This window comes from Toxoplasma gondii, chromosome XII (genome assembly GCF_000006565.2).
Source record: "Toxoplasma gondii ME49 chromosome XII, whole genome shotgun sequence".
Classification (NCBI taxonomy): domain Eukaryota; phylum Apicomplexa; class Conoidasida; order Eucoccidiorida; family Sarcocystidae; genus Toxoplasma; species Toxoplasma gondii.
This window is the reverse complement of record NC_031480.1, coordinates 504,013-523,424: the sequence shown is the minus strand read 5'-3', so window position 1 is coordinate 523,424 and position 19,412 is coordinate 504,013. Positions and strand designations below refer to the sequence as shown.

Here is a 19,412-nt window from a genome sequence, read left to right as displayed (position 1 = left end):
GATATATGTATTTGGTCGCATGCATCGATGATTTAAAAAGATGAATCCAGGGTGATGTAACTCTACATGCAACATCAAGCGCTGCCCCGTGGCATTTGCTCAATAAAAAGAGACATACATATTTGAAGTAGATATATATAGACACTTACTGATATATGTATGTATATGGATACGCACATATGCGCATGTGCAAACACTGCACATATAATAACTGCGTGGATATCTCCGAAGGCAGCTATATGTATTTAAATATACATCTATACAGATCTAAACACGCATGTCTCTATTTATATATATACATATATACATATATCAAATGTATAGAGACGCATGTCACGGAGAGAAGCAGGGGAGGATCGACCCCTACACCAGAGGCGCGTTTTCTCTTTTTCCTCCCGAGCCTCTTTCTCTGCCTCTTCGCGTTCGTCAGGTTTTCTTCTTGTTGTCGAATTCTTTCGAGAATCGTCTATCCCTCTTGCCATTCTTGAGTTCCAAATCGCGCCGCTTCGGCGTCGCCGAGAAGGTGCCGCTTGAGCTGCGCCAGCAGCCACCTGCAAGCAGAGAGAGAAGCCTTCAAGGGAGTAAATTTACTCCTTTTTCAAAGAGCGACGAATAGGCAGGACCTCCAGAAAGGAATCCGTTCCACGTTTCCACGTAAACGTCAAATATACCCTGACTGGTGTGAAGTGAGGGATTTGCGACAGGCAGAGCATTCGAGAAAGAAGTACGTTTAATGTTCGACGGCAGCGATTGACCTCTAACTGGACGCCTGTAGAGAGAGCCGACTGCGACGAGGACAGATCCAGAAAGGAGCGTAAGAAAGCGAAGATGGAAAACGCGAGTAAAATGCATTGCCGTGGGCAGGGACAGCACAGCAGAAACAGCGAACAACCAAGGAACAGCGACGATAGCAAGAAATACAACGCGCGAAGAAGGCGGCACAAACCACACTGGAAGAAGGACAAAGACGACAACACCATGTAGAGCGCGAGGAGAACGAGCAGAGACGTCACAAAGAAAGCAAGTTCTTACCGATGTCTGTCGGAAAGCGGTCGTGAAAGAAATTCTTCAACAGAGACAGAAATCAACTTCCACCCTTCTTCAGACAAACAGCGCCTCTTCATCTCGGTATACACTCGACTTTCAAATTGCTGCACACACATAGACACGCACCTCATCTCTTCCCACAAACTGAAGGAAACAAATGACATGCGGATCTTCCTGTCGATCCCCAGTTATTCACAGATGCACGCATGCAAAAATTTCAGGAACACATCCACCGACGGCCACCAAATAGATCTACAATTTTTACACTGAGATCCCCGTCCATATATATATATATATATATGTATATATATATATATATTATCGCTATGTCTATCTCTCTATGTATCTGTGCATGGCACTGGAGATTTATAATGTACATATATATATATATATATATATATACGCGTCTTCGCACAGGTTACACACTTCCCCGTCTTCATGGATCTACATCTTCGTCTGTACAATACATGTGTATAGACGGACCTCGTTAAGTCTGTCTAAATAGGCGCATCAACTTATAGCTCTCCTCATCGTGAGCAGACATGCACAGAAGACACACAACGATGCAAACAAGGACACTGCCGACGTAGAGCTCCACGCATTTCCCCACGAAGATACACGCGTATGCATATGCTTATGCATATATATATATATATATATATATATGTATATATATGTATATATGTATATATATGTATATATGTATATATACGTATATATAAATGTATATGAATATGCGTGTATATTATGTGTCTGCATCCTCGTCTGTCCGTCTGGTAAGATGCGGCTCTCATGGAGGAGAGGAAAACACGCATCAGTACGCGAGGTACATCGGCGCATGCAGACCTTGAAGGTCGGATAGAACAGCCAGGGGCGGTCCCACTCAAGGAACGTTTGTGTGGCCGGCGAAGCTGCCTCGAGCAGAAAAGGTCCTTGCAAGTGAGGGTGAAGACATGCGACACCGGAAGGCAAATGCGCCATCAAATCCGCGAGCCCCGCGAGCAGCGGCGCGTTCACGTGAGCCTGGTCGACAGGCGGCAGAAACGAAGTCAACTGAAGAAAACACACAATCGTGCGAGACAGAAGCGAAGCCTTGAGCGGTGTTTAGGACGAATCGCGGCTCAGTTCGAAATGCGTCGTCGCCTTTTGAAGATGCGAAAAAGACAGAGGCTTGACCTGCGACTTCAGTGAGGTTTGCGTTCGCCGCTGATCTGAAAAATACCCAACTTGCTCAACTTCAAGAGAAACCCACTTCCTACAGCAGACACAGCAACTCAGCGACTGAAGGCCCAGAGAGACAGGTCTCGACTCATGTGGAGAGTTTACCAGACACGCAGAAACCATCCGAATTTACACGAAACAGGAAAATTGACTCAGGTGCCTTACTTCGACTGCATACAGAGAATCTTCATTCTAACGATATGTATATATACATTTATTTGAAAATTAAAGGGTATACAAAGGTGCATATATACGCATATGTAGGTGTTTGTGCACCGATTCATTTGCAGGCATATCCATCTGCATGTCTCCACATATGTCCACATGCAGATATATACAGGTGCGCGTATCAATAATGTATATATATATATATATATATATATATATATACGTTTGTCAGTAAAAAACAGGCTGCTTCTGAAGAATTCGACCTTGACGTTGGAAAAACTTACCTTCAGAGGCGCTTCTCTGATGGTTCGGAGCCACGCCGCGAGAGCCGGAGACAACGTTTGATAAATCTGGGCCGCAGTGCAGAAGCCAACACAGAAAACGCCGCCTTTACATTCGAATCCCTACGATGTTTTCATAATATACATTCTGTCACGACAAACCGACCACCAAGTTCTTTACGACTGATGTAGACCATCGTTCAATGAAACCTTAAAAGGGCGAAAAAGAAGAAATCAGAGGAAATAACGAAACAAATTGGACGGGCAAAGCACCGAGCCTCCCGAAGCAGCAAAAGGACTCTGCGTGGGCTTTTGAAAATCGAAGCAGAAACTCGGAAAGAAAACTGGAGAGAAGAAATGACATAAAGGGAAGTGTGGCTTCGGAGACTAGGTCTTCTCGAATGACCCCAGATTGTCCACGCATCCACACACAGCGACGGCGCGGAGAAAAAGACAGGCTTCGGCTTATATTCGGAGAAAGACGCCCCACTAGCGCCACAGGGCAAACGCCACGCCTAAACCTACACGGATACGTGTAGATTTCTCCGTCGGCTTCACTATTTTACGTGTGAGTCTCCACAACTATATGAACACAGATACAGACAACTCGATATCTGCGTATTTATCGAGATTGAGAGAGGCAGAGACCCGTTCATATCCACGCACACGCAGAGAGACATGAATACACATGTAGAGACTAGACAGTTGCGTTAGGATAAAAAAAAGGAAGGGAGGATCGAGCGAGAGGCGGAACGATCTGAGTCCATTTCGAAAAGCGAAACAAGAAGAAAGGAACTTCTACAAAAGGTGAACTCAACCCCAAAGTGTCCATTAAACCACAAATTACGGGTGTATGTCTTACAGCTTTTTCATGAACTCCTAAAAAGCCTGATTCAGCTTTACGAGAAGAAGCTAAAATAAAACTTTAAAAACAAATTTTAGCTGAAGGCACGCTCGCCTAGGTAAAAACGTTCGCCTCTTTCTCCACACTGAAATTGTTTCGTTTTTCAAGGAGCTGTTCGTACAAGAAAATACACTGGAAAAACGGAGAGGTGAGTGTTACCTTCTGATCTAGGCCTCTGACATTTAAAATCTGGAAAAGTGAAAAACGTACATTCCGTCTGAAGATGCGCAGCCGAGCCTCCATGAGCTTGAGAGGAATGAGAGATGCGTTCACGCGCCGAACAGCCCGGCGATACATCCCATCCTGCAGTGGAAAGGAAAAAGGAACAAGACCCAAAAGGTTAATAGATCAAAAACGGTCGTAGAAGATCAGAGGAAAGGAATGCCGGAACGGGGAGGAGGAAGAAAGTTAAGAAGAGAGCAAAATCAAGACGGCGACACACGAGAAGAACAGAGAAGTAAAAGACGAAAACAGTCTTTCTCTGATTATTTCGGCCCCTCGCGCAATGAAGCGCACACAGAACAGAAAGCCAAAAAACATCGTGGACACTCGCTCCCATACTGTATCCTCCTTGACAGTTCTCTCCATGCGGATCCGCACTTATGCATGCCCATACAAACATGTATATATATATATATATATATATACATATATATATATATATATATATATAAACATGTAGCACGGCATTATGCAAGGAAATGCCACGTATACATACATACACAAATATATATATATATATATATATATGCATTTACATATACATGAATATAAACTTCGAGTATGACTCGGATGGATGCAAAGAAACCAAGAGAGATGCCCACACGGTTACCAAGCGAATTTAGGAGAATGGAAAAGCCGGAGACTGGAATACACGCCAGAAACTCAACGTGGCATGAAAGAAAGGCTCTTTCCTCCGAAGAAACTCCCAAATACGCTCACATTTATTTTCATAGGAGATATTCTGGTAAATTTAGAGAACGTATCAATCTCTCTAAAAACTTTCTCACTCCAAAAAGCGAATTCCTATAGTTATAAAATTTAAAAAATACCCCAAAGTTTAAATTTGATTATAGGTCGCTATGAGATTATAGACGTACTACTGTTATTACATTATTTAATTCTAAAAGCGAAAATCACCCCACACAGCCACATATTTCCTGCGTCACCGTACGCATCGGGGTGCACATACACTCATGTATACAGAAGCATTATATACATACACATATGTGGCCAGCACCGCGGCCTACACGGACGAATCTTTCTACAAATGCATATATGTATATATATCAATATATGTACATGTGATGTCCGACACTGTGTAGAAGCAGATTCGAATGAGAAGTGGAGAAGAGTGGAGAAGAATCGGATTCTCGAAAGAGCAGACCTGGTCGCCTTCGAGTGCGACGTCGAAGGCAGGATAAGATATGTCTACTGCAAGTTCGCGCAGACGGCGAAAGAGAGCGATCTGCAGAGAATGTATTCACAGGCGCATGCAAAGAAGACTGCATGCATTTGAAATAGAGACGGGGGAGACTCTTGTCTCTAGAGAGCGAGCGGAGACACCCGCGACGGAAGCTGAAGAGTCCGCGACAACCGGCACGAGCATTTAAGAAAGAAGAAAACAAAGCGAGCACACAAAACTCCCTTTACTTGCGCAAAGAAAGGAAATCGCTACCTCAGTAGAGCTCATTAAATACACGTAAAGACACACACCGCTCGCAGTCATGCTTGCATCTAGACTAACGTATATCGGCACATCGATCTGCACATCAGTAGATACATAACAGATATCCTGATAGATTCATCGGTGAATACATCGATGTACACAGCAGGATGTAGATCGGGGAGAAACATCAACATGCATACATCAGCAGATACCGTCTTGAAACAAAAGATGCCCCTAGTCGTCAGAATTGAGTGGCCTGTATTCGTTTTGTGATGCATTTTCACTAGTGTTTGGGAGAAAGTCCCTGTTCTCCGCGGGTCGCCTACCGCGTTTCCAGGAGAAATGATGTCGTACATCACCAGCGGATAGCCGAGCGCAATCAGCAGAGTCGAATCATTCCAGGCGCGAATCCTGAATTTGAAGAGTGAGGAGCGTGCATTGCATTTTTCAGTCATTGAAACGGAGGGAAAAGCGGCATTCACATCCCCGCTACCGCGTCCCTCTCGGTCTCTGTCGGTTTTGAGATTTCTTGCGCCGGCGTCGCCAAAGAAAAAGTCGAGGAGTGCGAAACACAGCGGACACTGTTTTTCTCCGCGAGGCCAAAAAGCTGCTTTTTTTTCAACCGTCTCGAAGCTCTACTTCACGCGACATGAACGGCGGGCATGTTTTTGTGCTATTGCTGTGTCTGCGAAACGCAGTTTTGAACTCTCAGTCGCCACACACCACAGTCGAAAAGAAATGCATCTGGCGAGGAAACCTGAGAGCGCCTGTCTTTGTCGTTTGAAAGGGAAACCTGGACCCGCTGCACAAACGTCACATTGCGTTCATCTTGGAAGTTTCTGCCTAAGACGAACTCCCGTCCTCAATCTCAATTCGTCGTCCGAGCGTGACGACAAGACTCGGAGGCTTCCTTTCGATTTCCGACCCTCAGATCCATTTCGAGCTGGAAACATGTCCTCCCAACAAAGAGACTCACCTTTTGCCGGAAATCACATTGATCTTCACCACATTCTCCACCTTCTTCGTTATCCCTAGCTCCGCACACTTGGGCAAGAACTCCGCCAAGCTCTGCATGCACTCAATGCACGCACTCAATGCATGCACTCCATGCATGCGCGCATGCAGAACGCCCACCACTTGCCGAGAGACACCAAGGGCGCGAGGGAACCGGACCTGTTTGCTCTTTCGCGACAAGCGGTCGGTCAGACGTGAGGCACTGACGCGTTCAGAGAAGAGAAACGCGTCGGCAACACAAGGGTGGCTTGACGAAAAAGTTCCCTCTGGATGTAAGATACTGCGAGACGTTGGATGCGCAAAAATGACAAGTCATGAAGCCCGACGAAGTAGAAACAGAGAAGGACACAGAGCGAGACAGGCAGCGAAACGAATCCGTCAAGGTCACCTGACAAAGTCCATAGGAGCAGTGCAGTGCTGATGCCGCTGGTGGTGCATTCAGAGAAGAAAAGAGGCACCGTTGCCATTCGCTTTCGCTCTCCTCGTTTGCATCCCTTTTCCTTCACCGCGTTCCAAAACGAAAGACGAACTTGTGTGACCAATCACACCCCAGTTCCAAGTCGAAGCTCAAGCAAGCGTCTCCCGTCTCTGTTCCTCTGCATCTTCGTCACTCTCTGCAGCTCGCTTTATCTCTCTTGCCTACCTGCGTCTTTCTCGTTCGCTGTGTTTATCTGTCAGTGTCCGTCTGTTTCATCTGTCGACCTCTCCCTCTGCCCCAGTCCTCGTATCTTTTCCTCTCCTCCCCAATTGTTCTTCCTTTCTCTGGATTTACCGGTCCCGGGAGAAAGGCGAGTTGCGAGACGAGATGCGAACCGAGGACAGACTTGAAGTGTCTAGACACCTGCGCGGAGTGGAAGGCCGCCTGGAAGATCCGCTGCAGCTGCCACGGACGGAGTTTCTTCTCCAGACGCTCCAAGACTAAACGCAGTAGCCACAGCCCACCAGGCAATATACATATACACACATGTAGACACATGTATGTACATATACATATATATACATATATACACATATATATACATATATATACACATATATACACATATATACACATATATATACACATATATACATATATATATATACATATATATACATGTATATACATATATGTACAAGTATATATTTATATTAATATTTATTGATTGATTTGCGCAAGCGAAAAGAGGCGACGATGGACATACGCCGAGTAAACAAATGTTTTCTGCATACACACAGCACGCACAAGACAAAACGTAGGAAGGGAGACAGAGAGACGCAGCCAGAAACAAACAGAAAGAGGCACACCCCCAGATGCATCAACACAAGCGTCCAGATGCGGAGACAGAGAAAGAGTAGGAGGAAGCAAGAAACTGAATATCAGCCTCACCTTCCGAAGTGAGAAAATCGATGAACTGAGCGTCGTTCTCCATTTGTCCCTTGACCATGCCGTAGAAAATCCTCGAGAGACACTCGCCGTGGAACGCATGCGCCCGCAGACCCACCTGTCTCCTCAGTTGAACGACGAGGGCCGCATCCACGGCAAAAAAGATCTGGGATGCGTTTTCCGTCTCTTTCCCTCTTCGCTCAACAGCGAAGGAACGCGCTTCTTTGCTCTCGCTCACACTCGAAGACGACGGAGACAGAGAAGACGAGGGAGACAGAGAAGACGGAGGAGAAAGCGAAGAGACGACTTCATTCTTGTCGGGGTCCGTTTCCCCCTGCGTTGAGACTGCGGAGTTATTCGCGCCATGCGAGTCTTCAGACGGCGCGTGCTGGCACTCCTCAGCGAGCTGCAGGAGCAGGGGACGAGCGTAGCCGAGTGTCTGGACAGCTCGCGAGAACTCTCGAGGCTTCAGTGAAGGGAGCAGCGACGTCAAGCGCCCGAGGAGTTGCGTCCAGAGAGCGAGGTGAACTCGTCGAGACTCCCTAGTCGACTCCGGATGCGGTTGGGTGAAGACCGTCTCTGCCTCCTCCGCCTCTCCAGAAAAGTCAAACTCCTGCCCTCCATCAGACACTCGACGAGGGCAACTCTGTGCAGCAGCAGAAACAAAAGACAGACGAGACAGCTCGTCGTCTCTCCTCACCTTGTAGCCTTCTGCGCCTGCCTCGAGCTCCTCATCAGACGACTGCGAAGACGAGCAGAGGGGAGGAGAAGAAGAGAGGGGAGGAAAAGAAGAAGATGACGAGGAAGAAGAAGTAGAAGAAGACGAGGAAGACGAGGAAGGAGAGAGTGGAGGAGAAGGTCGACTGCATGCGGGCAGCGGTCTTTGTGAATCACCTGCTTTGCAAGAAGAAGCCTCCTGGGTTCTTCGTTCAGAGCTGCAGGTGCCTTGCAGGCAAGTTCCCTTTCTCCCTTCTTCTCGCAGCACCAGGCTAGCTCGGCCCAGAACGTAGAGGAGCTCCTGTGCGCTCAGCGAGGCGGCTGTCAGCGAAAAAATTTGAGAGTCCTCAATCGGAGGAAACAGGAAAGAATCCGCAGAATTCGCTGAAGAAGAGAGAGTGGATTCCTGTGAGGTTCGTTTGTGCTTGTCTTTGAAAGTTGAGCTCAGAGCAAAGACTTTGACTGGTGGAGAGAGCTCGCGAGGTCGTTTTCGGCGACTCTCTCGGTCGCAGAACGGCGTCGCTTCTCCTGCTTCGCCGCCATACGCTCTTCTTCTCGCGCGCCCCTCACGAAGACTGTCGGCGTCGTCGTTCCTTCGGTCTTCACCCTCCCTTCGCGCGGCGTTTGTCAGCGCTTGGACGCTCTCCGTAGTAAACTCGAGGAAGGCGTCGCCAGGGATCTCCGGCGAGGCAGGCGACCATGCGAAGTCGAAGAGTGCGTTCGTGTCTGACGCCTGCAGAGCGGGCGAGTCGGAGAAACGAGGCGCAGACAGGCAGAGACTCCCGCGTCTCGCGCCTTCCCCCTGAGCCTCTTGGGTGCTCGCAGGGGATGAGCGGCAACAGGCAGAGCCTCTGTCCAGCGAGACGAGAGTTCCTCCGTCTGCCGACCCCCCTGCCTCACGTCGGGAGGCGCGTGGAGAGACAGAGGCGCAGAAATGGCAGAGGGAATACGACAAATGAGAGTAGAACACTGGAGATGCAGGACAGGAAGAAGAGAAGGGAGACGAGGGAGAGACAGAAAAAAGCGAAAACGAAGGCGACGGAGCACGAGGAAAAGAGGAAGGAGAAAAGGGAGAGACAGGAGAGAGTAGAGAGACAGAAGAGACAGACGACGAGAAGGGTGTGCTTGAGGGTCTAGAGGGAAGAGCTAAAGCGTTGGGCCGCAGCGATTTGCGGCAAAGAGAGCAAGACCGACTGAAGGTGGACGGAGGAGAAAGGAGACGCGGAGAGGAGACAGCGGGAGGCGAGCGACTGGCGGGGGGAAAACGAGAAAAAGAACGAGGAGGAAATCGAGCAGAGGACGAGACAGAGATAGGCGTGAGAGATGCGGGAGGACGGGAGTGCCAGCGAAGCGCAGACATTGTGGAAGAACGTGAGTCGAGAGAGAGAGAGAATTTACAGCGCGCGATCTTACGGCAAACAAAACCCTGCGGCGGCAGGGGCAGGAATTGACGAACCGTGGATATACAGCAAAAACCTCGCCGAGATCGACTCAAAGGCGAGTCAAAGAGAAAAAAGGAGAGCTTCTCAGTGGGTGTTTCCTCGACAACGACCCCCTGTGGCTTTTTCGAAGCGAAAGAGGCGCGTCAAACTCGAGCTTCCCTCACTCAATCGCGGGTCAGGCGCGAGGAGCCGCCTTCTTCGGAGAGCCAAGCAGAGAGGAAGAAGTTGCCGCTTTCCTTCTTTGTAAAGACTTCCCTCCACATTTCTCACCAGAGAACATGTCAAGAAGGACGCAGCCACCCAGGCTTCAGCAACAGCCCAAAGTTCGCGTTTCAAGACGCCCCCGTCTTGAAAGCTCCTCTGTGGCGAGCCCACGACGTATGTATACAGCGCCTCTGGCTCTTCGCCGTCTGGGACGGGATCTACCGCAGGAGCGCGGCGGGCGGAAAAGGGTCTACAGAAAGAGAATTTATACGCCTTTCCAAGACACACAAGTGCGTGTGATGACTTCTTTTGCTTCTTCTCTGTTTACCACCCTCGCTGCGTATCGCCTGGGTCGGGAAAAGGAGCTGGCAACGCTGCGATCTACCGGCAGCGCCGTGTCGCCCGTGGTGTAACCCGCGTGATTATCGCAAGTTTTCTTAGTCTCTGTTCGCTCCACTTTTCGCGGATTCGCCCCCGTTTACGAGCTTTGCTTGACGTTTACTCTCCTCTTCCGCTCATCTTCGTTTTCAAAATCTGTTTTCTCCAGGTGTCACCACGGTAAGAGCAGCTTGAGGGGCCTAGGTTGACGGAACGGGGGGCTACACCTCGCGCTCCGCACGGAACGCAGGCGCGTCTGCAGCCGTGTCTGCGGAAGGTGCAGGCGATTTCTGCGTTGCATTTTAGAGGCAATGCAAAGGATCTGACGTATTTTACCGAGTGTGTTTCGTCCTACCCCACTTCTCAGTATAACTGCGTGACATACGTATCAGTGCGTGGATCAACTAGAAAGGATCAAAGTGGAAAGGAGTGCTGCTGCGGCGGTGCCTGGCACAGGAAGAGGCAGACAGGTGGGCGCGTTTGGTGCTCGGAACGAGTGTGAGGATTTGGCGAAATATAAAACGGGCTCAAGGAAAAAGCCGAAGTTTTATAAAGGAAATAACCCAAAGAAAACTGTGTTAACGGATTGAAGCTCGTTCAAGAAGGTCCTCCTGGAGCTGCGCGGAACCTCGCCAGTTTGCCGGCCTTCTCATCATCAACTGGATCGCCTCCAGCTGTTTCGCACACGGTATCCTTTTGAAGGGGTCTTCCTATTCGGAGACGCTAGACTAAGATGTGCTCGCCTGGCCCAGATCCACTACCCTCCGTTGTGCATTTTTAGTCAGGAGTTACTCACACTAAGCCGTTTGTCGCATGCCAGCGCGGGTATAGGGCCTCTTTCGATTTCCGAGTATTTGGTGCTCTCCACCTGGGAGATGGTTTCATTTCAGCGACGAACCAAGCTGGCGCGGAATTCAGGCTGTTTAACGTTTTCCTTGCAGCCATTCTTCATTTAAACCATACAGTGTTTAGTTCGTGTCGAGTCTGTGCGGCAAGATCCGGGAGAAAAGCCACAAAAACCTTACAAGGGTGACAAGCGGCACTTGCTGAGCGTCTTTCGATACGCGTCGCACTCCCGGACCCAGGCCCCCCCCCCTCGTGCTTGGGTGGACCAGGAGTTCCTGGCGACACAGCGCACCACTTAGGATTTATCTGAGAAAAGCTTACTTTTTCAGTAACGCTTCGTGTGAAGATTCAGGTTTCCACGGAACTTGGCCATTTGACTTGTTTCTGTTCGAGACTTCACGAGGGAGCTTGCTTTTTTGACGAGATGCAGCTGTGGCGGCGCAGAGCAGCAGGTCCCGCGAGCCTGGGGAGGCAGTCTTTGCCGCTCGGGTGTTTTTTCGCGGCTTTTGGTTTGTGTGTGTTGTCTGCGATCTTGGGAACCGGAGAGCGCGGACTGTTCGTCGCCGCAGGGAACTCGAGAAGAAAGATAACCTATTTTGGCACGCTCACTCAGAAGGCTCCGAACTGGTACCGCTGCTCCTCAACGAGGGCGAAAGAAGAGGTCGTAGGACATGTGACGCTGAACAAAGAGCACCCTGATATGACAATTGAATGCGTCGACGACGGCTTGGGCGGAGAGTTTTTGCCGCTCGAAGGCGCGAGGTCGTCGTACCCACGAGTATGTCACATTGATGCCAAGGACCAGGACGACTGCGAGCGCAACAGGGGCTTTCTGACCGACTACATACCGGGCGCGAAGCAGTACTGGTACAAGATAGAAAAGGTGGAGCAGAACGGCGAGCAATCCGTTCTGTACAAATTCACTGTTCCTTGGATCCTCCTTCCGCCCGCCAAGCAGCGATACAAGGTTGGATGCCGATACCCGAACCACGAGTACTGCTTTGTTGAGGTCACCGTCGAACCCACGCCGCCAATGGTCGAAGGCAAGAGAGTGACCTGCGGGTACTCCGAGTCCGGCCCCGTGAATCTCGAGGTGGACTTGTCAAAGAACGCGAACTTTATCGAGATTCGGTGCGGCGAACAGCACCACCCGCAGCCGTCGACCTACACGCTGCAGTACTGCTCAGGTGACTCGGTGGACCCGCAGAAGTGTTCCCCGCAGTCCCTGACGAACATTTTTTATGACTACAGCTCTTCGTGGTGGAAGGGGAAACTGAACGGGCCTGACGGGGCAACTCTCACCATTCCACCCGGCGGGTTCCCCGAAGAAGACAAATCTTTTCTTGTCGGGTGTTCACTCACTGTGGACGGGCCGCCCTTCTGCAACGTCAAAGTGAGAGTTGCTGGGAACCCCAGAAAGTGGGAGAGGGGCGGAGGCGGCCATCCAGGAAGCGGAGGATTGCAGCCAGGAACTGACGGGGAAACTCAAGCTGGAACAGGAAGTTCAGCCGGCGCGAGTTCGCGAATGGCTTCCGTTGCCCTGGCGTTCCTTCTCGGTCTCCTTGTGCATGTGGCTGCCTAAATGTCTTGTCTAACAACGCGCGTCGCTCGTAGCGCTGCTAGAGGTGTATCTTCGGATTCCGCGCTGCGGAACGCCACAGCGCCTGTCATTCGAAACGCGAGATCGTGCCGAACTGTGTTTTCCGGAGAAAAGTTTCGTTCGTCGCAGCCACGCGGTGGCGTCCCTTTTAGAGCGGAGCGAGTGGCTCCGAGGAGCTTAGGAATGTTTGCGCGAGTTTCATTTGTGTGAGGAACTGTGTGAACTGTGACGGTAGTTGGTTCCGCGGCAAGTCGATGCGGTGTGGAACCGCGTCGCAGCAAAGAAGTGGCCGCGACAGCTTGAGGGATCCACCTGTGGACGGCTTGAGTGTGTGAAGTGTTTTCGAAGTTATTGTCAAACGCTGGATGTTCGACGACGGGCGACCGAAGTGAAGTCCGGGTGCGCCGTCGCACTTGCGGCAGGAAGCCTGAACGCGTGGAATGCTCGTTCGTTAGAGTGGCAAAGAACAGAAGAAATCTTGGCACACCGGAGTGGTGCTCACGCTGTGTGTCAGCATTCTTCAGGAATCAACGCCTGGTCAAAGGCAACTATGGCACACACTGTCTCCGTCATTCACTCTTCACGAATCCAGTGCAGTTTCCGCTGCCCATTCAGTCTGGGTGGGACCTGGGCGCGTGGCGGAACAAAACAGCCTCCGATACACACATATCGACACATACATTTATGAATCACAATTCCAGTTCAGCGCTTTGCTGCCTCGCTGTATGGGACACACGGGACACTCGGAAACTGTATCCACGCTGCTGCCTGCGAGTTGCGCCATGACACGAGCGAACAGTGCAACCTTCTCGTGACTCCAGTCACATTTCGGGGGGTGCAGCACACCAAACAGGAGCATTATTTCATGTTGGGAAGTCTCACGTGGAAAATCTTGGGGAACTTGGTTGTCTGTCCTTGTGCCTTGATGCATAGTGTTTGTCCAGGTATCATAATGTCTTTGTTGACTCGCTCTAAGTTATTCCTTCACTCGCGGCGCCTGTCTAAATGCGAATCTCGCCGTTCCAGTGGCCACGAAGATTCATATTCCTCAAAAAAGCTGGTGTTGCCCTGAACATCCCAGGGTGTCCAAATACCTTCGGGACGCGGCAAGCGTCCGTAGCGAGCATTCCATCAGAACAGTGTCGGTGTCAGAATCGGTCGGCTGCACCGTCTGCGCACTTTTTTTGTGGCTGGAAACCAGATATTTTCACACTGCTCTGTCCATCTGTGCCGTATGAGGGGCATACTATTCTTTCAAGGCTGCGGAACCCCATTTCCCCGTCTGTTTCCTGTGCCCGCCCATCCCCGCGGTGACTGTCGAACGGCTCTACCCGCCACACATCGGTCAATATTTCTTTGCGCGTGGCCACACCGTTTCTTTCGCTGTTTGCCTTGGTTTTTCTTCGCCAAGCAAAACGTGATCGTTGGCTTTCGTATCACAGGAAAACATGATCTTCAGGCAGTGGACGTTTCGTTCGTAGAACCAGGCTCGCGAGCATCTGCGCCCTCGAAGACGCGCGAGTCGTGCGAGGCTGGCAAGTCAGTCGAGCCCCCTAAACTGCCTACCCCGAGTGCTTCGCCTGAGAAAGCCGTCAGTTCATTGCCATTCTTTGCGCGCCGCAAGATGCAGGCTTTTCCGTTTTCCGCTTGAATCCATTTCCTCGGTTCTTCACTCACGGCAAACCGAAGTTCCGAGCGCGGCGAGGAGACATCCCAAAGAAGGACCCAGCACTTGTTGACGTGGACGACGACGTCAAAGTTCCGCTAGCCGCTGGGGGCGCGCTCGCCACGGGGGGGAGAGGAGCTGGCCAAACCCAAGACAGACTCAAGAGAGGCGAGGCGGGGAAGCCAGGGAACCCAGCGGCTTTCTCTCCCCGTTACTACAGCATCCATTTTTCTCACACCTTCGGCTGTTCCCGGGAGACAGCTAAAAAACGCATTCCCCCATACAACACTCTTCCCCTCTCAACTTTCCAACTTTGGACTTACGCACCGTTTGTTTCCGCCGCCCCTCAGTGCGCCGCTTTCGCGCTTCGGCGCCTGTCTTGGCGACTGAAGCAACACCAAGCACGCGCCTCAAAGGTTCTCTTTTTAATGCGAGCGGCAAACATTCGTGACCGCATCCACGAAAAAGTTTCTCGTCTGTACCACGGAGGTGCGTACCTTTTGCGAAAGAGTGAAAAATACCCTTCCAGCTTCTTAACCCCGATCTGCAGAACCTCCCGCGCTTTCACCTTCGCTTCACCGGCGCAGCAGCGGCTTCTCGTCTTTCTCTTCCTCTCTACTTTTGTCCTTCTGTACGCTTCAATCGCTTCCCCACAGTCTCGTCCGCGCCCCCTCCAGAGCCCCCGTGAGAGACTGTCCACTCGCCACCGTTGAGATGACGGCTACACTGCCGCTGCCGAAGAACTGGGCGGCGCGGGGGGGCTTAGGCGCGGCGGAGCGCGGATTTCCGCCGTCGCTGCCATCGTCGCAACTGTGCGCCGTTTCGTCCAATCTTCCCTCTCGCCTTTCGTCGCCTGCCGGTTCTCCGCCGCCTTCCTCTTGCCCCTCGCCTGCAGCTTGGTCCTCAGTCCAACGCCATGTCTCGCCCTCTCTCGCTCGCCGCACGGTCTCCCTCGCTTCCTCTCAGCTTCCCTCGTCTTCCCCTCGGCCTTCTGCACCTTCCATCTCTTTGCGGCCTGCGCGGTCCTCCTCCTTTTCTCTGCCGCCGCTCCCAGGCGCCGGCCTTCCGAGGCAGCAGCTGGAGGCTGCAGCCCCACACGAAGGCCATCCCGAGCGCGAAAAGAGGCGAGACTCGAAGGGGACTAGGTCTGAGAACTCGAAGGGGACGCCTCGAGACAGTGGCGCCCTGCAACACCTTCAGAGAGAAGACAGGCGAGAGCGAGGCGCCTGCCTCGTCTCCGCGAGTGCCTTTCGCGAAGCCGAGAGGCAACTTGAAACCGGAGAAGTTCACCAGAAGGCGAAGGCGGCGAAGGTTGTGCTTGAAGTAGAGACCCGCGAGAGAAGCCAACTGCAAAGGTCTTCCGAGGTACTTCAGGAGAAGAGGGCGAGACGAAGGGGAGACGGACAAGTCTCCGCCTTCTCGTCGAGCGACGGCCTTCCACTCAACGAAGAAGTGAAGCTGCAGTTTCTCAAACTCACAGAAGGCTACGCGAGTTCACACACGCGTTTGGTGCCGAAGACATCCGAGGTTAACGCACTCGCTCCCGGCAAGGCAACGAAGGCCCTCGAGCCTTCGCCGTTTGCGTCTCCATTCTCCGCGCGCCTCGAGGACGATGACAAGTCCACAGGCGTCCCCTCGCCGACATTGAGTGAGCGACTGTTTTCCGTGTCTTCGGAGAAGGACGACGCGAGACACTCGCTCTCCAGTCTCCTCTCCCAAGACGGGCAAGACCCAAATCACGGGTCGCCGTCATCTGCCGGTCTCTCTTCTTTTTCGCACCCGTCTTCTTCCTCGTCTTCTTCTCTGGCGTCTTCTCCGCACCGCTGGAACGCGTCGGTCCCTCACGCTTCGTGGCGTCTTTTTGAGGCGCCTTCTTTGTGTGATCCGCCGTTCCCCGTCGACCCAGCAGCGCGGGAGGAGGCGTCGTCGCCTTCGATGGAGCGCGTCGTTTCTTCACCTCGTTCCCTGTCTCCCTCGGAGCTCTCTCGTCACGAGTCTGCGGCGTGGAGGCGCGGAGAGAGGGTCTCACACGGTGCCTCTTCGCTGGCATGCGCGTCCGCGACTGCTTCCGGCGCCTCGGCGAGTCACTTGGCGGCACCGGCGAACTTTGTGGGGCTTGCGCGGACAGGGCAGACTCTGCAGGCGCGGCTGCTGCTGAATTTGCAGAAGAAGCGCGAAGACGAAGAAGAAGAGATGTTTCAGTTGACGGAGCGTCACGCGCGGGAAGCCGCTGCTCTCCGGCAGCAGGTCGCTGCGCTGAAGAAGGCGCTGAAAGAGCAGCAGAGCCAAGAGGAGTCGCGCCTGTCCTTCCTCCAAGAGAGGGAGAGACAGCTGGCGAGTGCCCTCCAGGAGAAGGAACGCGCACTCGAGCGCGAGAGACAGCGGAGGGAGGAGAAGGAGACACTCGAGGCACAACTCCGTGAGACGGAGCAGCGGCTCGGCGAGAAGGACTGGGCCGCCAAGCTCGAGAAACGAAATCTGGAGGCCACCTGGAGAAAGAAGCTCATGGAGGAGCGCCAAGCGTTCAAGAGCGAGGTCGAAAAGCTGTTACAGGCGAAGCGCGAACTCGAGACCTCAAGGAGACGCCTCTCCAGTCACGTCAAGTCTCTCACACACTTCGGATGGGCTCCGTCGGTGTCGGAAAAGATGAAAGACAAAGAAGAGAAACGAAAGAAGAAGGAGACGGGGAATGTGGAGAAGCAGACAGCGGAGCAGCCGCCTTCGAGTGCGAGAGCTGAGGACTCCTCGCAGACCCTTGGATCTGGAGAGCTGAAGCAGACGTCCACCTTCGAGGAATTCGAAAAACGGAGCGTCAGCTCTTCTTCGCTGCGGCGAGAGCCTGGAGAGGAGAACGCGGAGCAAGAGTCGCAGAAGCAAGAGGAGGAGACAGGCTTGAAAGACGGCGAAGAAAACGCGAAACGGCCTTTTTCTTCCGAGGCCACTGCGATGTGGGCGAAGCCTCCCTCGCACAAGGAAGGCGGAGAGAGGGAAGATCAGCGAGGCGCGGCGAACGCGAGAGAAGGTGAAAGCGAACTGACACACTTCAGTTTCGCGTCCGTCGAAGGCAAGAATCCGTTTCGTCTTGGCGCGCAGTTGGGAGAGTCGATCGTGTCGCCTGCATGCGCAAGCGGGCGTGTATCGCTCGCGAAAGCAACTGAAGACTGCCTTGCGCATTCGTCTGAAAGCTGGCAGGGACAACTCCCGAGTCCCGAGCAGGGAGGTCCTGCAGAGTCCAAACACCGCAGCCGAGAGAATATCGCAGAGACAGAGGGGGGGAAGGCGGAGAGGAAGCAGCTTGCAGAAGAGGGAGCCGCTCTCGAGGGGAGAGGTCGAGCCATGAACTGCAACTTCGTTGAGTCGGTGGCTTGCGACAGAACCTTGAGCGAGGGAGATGCCCGCGGCGTCGCAGGCCAGGTCAAGCTGAGACCAGCGATGTCTCTCGCAGATGAAGTCTTTCTCGCGGAGTTGGCGGCGCAGAAGGGTGTGGCTGAGGAAGCCGAGAAGAACTCCGAAGAGGAACTTGCAGGGCAAGGAGGAGAGAGCGCCAAAGAGAAATGGGGAGAGAACTCCTGTGGGAAGACCTCCTCTGGAGAGGACAGCCAAGAGAAGAGCGAAGAGGTCTCAGGGTCCAGAGCGAGCGCCCTCGAAGCGGAAAGCGAATCGTTTTCGCCGTTTGTGTCTGCGTCTGTCTGCAAGTGCTCAGACGAAGGGTGTGTGGCGACTGAGACGGACCTCCCTGAGAGGAAAGACAAGCGAGCCTCGCCGGGCGGCGGACTCCTCGAGGAGGTTCTGACGGAAGGCACGACGTGTGTGCCGACGGGCAACGAGGAAAAAGAAGGCCTTCTGGAGTCCGCGTTTCCTCTGACAGTGGCTGTCTCTGTTTTTCAAGAGGGGAGAGATCCTTTCGTCGACCTCGAGGCGCGAGACAGCGAGAGAGAGAACTCGGAGACGGTTGAAGAGGCGCCGAGCGACGTCGAGAAAGTGGAAGCAGGTGCTGGTGCAGACCCAGCCGCGTCGTCGCTTTCTTGTCCCCATCGCATTCGATCCCTCATGGCTTTCGCGAGGCTACCGTTCGCCTGGCTCTGCCCGCGAAGAAGGCGAGCGAAGGAAGACGCAGACGTCGGCGGGGCGCGCTCCAGCGGACATGCTCCCCAGGTGACCTTGCAGCCAGACGCGGACGCACTTGGTCTCCGAGAAGAAGAAGAAATCGACGAAACCACGTGTCTCGTTCCCTGTCGGACGGAAACGGTTGCTCTCAAGCATCTTGCAGACTGGGTGTAGACAGATCAAAAGGGAGAGGAAGCGAAGGGGAGAGAGAAGGGCCGATCTGACGAGAAAGAGGCGGAGGCGAGACACTCCAACAGAGAAGGGGAAACAGGGTGGAGAAAGCGGTGGCGAGCGAGGAAGAGAGACTGAACTGTGTTTTGAATGGACCTGTGCAAGCGCCTCGAGAGTCCAGAGTGCGTCCCCTGTTGATGCGTGGAGAGGCTGTGTGTCTCCTGTACAAGCAGAGACGCGAGGGAAAGAAGGCACAGAGAGAGGAAGGCTTTCCTGTGGAGTGACGCGTAAGACTGGGGGAAACTCCTCAAAACGCGCGCATGACTCTTGCGCATGCTAACGCCTGTGAATATCGCATTCCCCTCGTCTCAAGGAAGGCCGCCTTCAGACAGACGCAAGCAAAACCAGGTGTGCCGCCTGGCAGTCTTCAGCAGGATTCGAGAAAAAAAAACAGTGCGCCGTCCCTCCGACAGCCGCAGTCGCAAACACACACCAAGATGGACACTTGCAAAAATACATACACATGAATGCATTTAGATGTGTGAAAATACCCCTGAATATTAAATATATATATATATATATATATATATATATATATATATGTATATATT

At 52.4% G+C, this 19,412-nt stretch overlaps 3 protein-coding genes across 3 annotated transcripts; 2 read left to right on the top strand and 1 right to left on the bottom strand.

Moving 5' to 3' along the window:
* Positions 1-14: 14 nt before the first annotated feature.
* Positions 15-11,739, bottom strand: TGME49_308030 (hypothetical protein). The gene is made up of 10 exons (XM_018782538.1): positions 7,674-11,739; positions 7,077-7,222; positions 6,267-6,358; positions 5,617-5,701; positions 5,009-5,089; positions 3,832-3,924; positions 2,721-2,786; positions 1,894-2,100; positions 1,033-1,151; positions 15-551 (listed from the first exon to the last, which is right to left on the bottom strand). Exons 1-10 carry the CDS (start codon positions 9,745-9,747, stop codon positions 467-469), a joined length of 3,048 nt encoding a protein of 1,015 aa, XP_018634775.1. The 5' UTR covers positions 9,748-11,739; the 3' UTR covers positions 15-466.
* Positions 11,095-14,879, top strand: SRS57 (SAG-related sequence SRS57). The gene has a single exon (XM_002371878.2). It carries the CDS (start codon positions 11,682-11,684, stop codon positions 12,837-12,839), a length of 1,158 nt encoding a protein of 385 aa, XP_002371919.1. The 5' UTR covers positions 11,095-11,681; the 3' UTR covers positions 12,840-14,879.
* TGME49_308010 (hypothetical protein) lies at positions 13,807-19,355 on the top strand. The gene has a single exon (XM_002371877.2). It carries the CDS (start codon positions 15,238-15,240, stop codon positions 18,802-18,804), a length of 3,567 nt encoding a protein of 1,188 aa, XP_002371918.1. The 5' UTR covers positions 13,807-15,237; the 3' UTR covers positions 18,805-19,355.
* Positions 19,356-19,412: the final 57 nt, after the last annotated feature.

Bases quoted from the DNA above. Each gene is read 5' to 3' on its own strand.
- TGME49_308030 (XM_018782538.1), bottom strand. From the start codon at position 9,747: ATGTCTGCGCTTCGCTGGCACTCCCGTCCTCCCGCATCTCTCACGCCT. The intron at 5,090-5,616 runs GTAGGCGACCCG...CATTCTCTGCAG, and splicing joins TCATTTCTCCTGGAAACGCG to ATCGCTCTCTTTCGCCGTCT. The intron at 552-1,032 runs GTAAGAACTTGC...CTCTGCTTGCAG, and splicing joins CCGCTTTCCGACAGACATCG to GTGGCTGCTGGCGCAGCTCA.
- SRS57 (XM_002371878.2), top strand. From the start codon at position 11,682: ATGCAGCTGTGGCGGCGCAGAGCAGCAGGTCCCGCGAGCCTGGGGAGG.
- TGME49_308010 (XM_002371877.2), top strand. From the start codon at position 15,238: ATGACGGCTACACTGCCGCTGCCGAAGAACTGGGCGGCGCGGGGGGGC.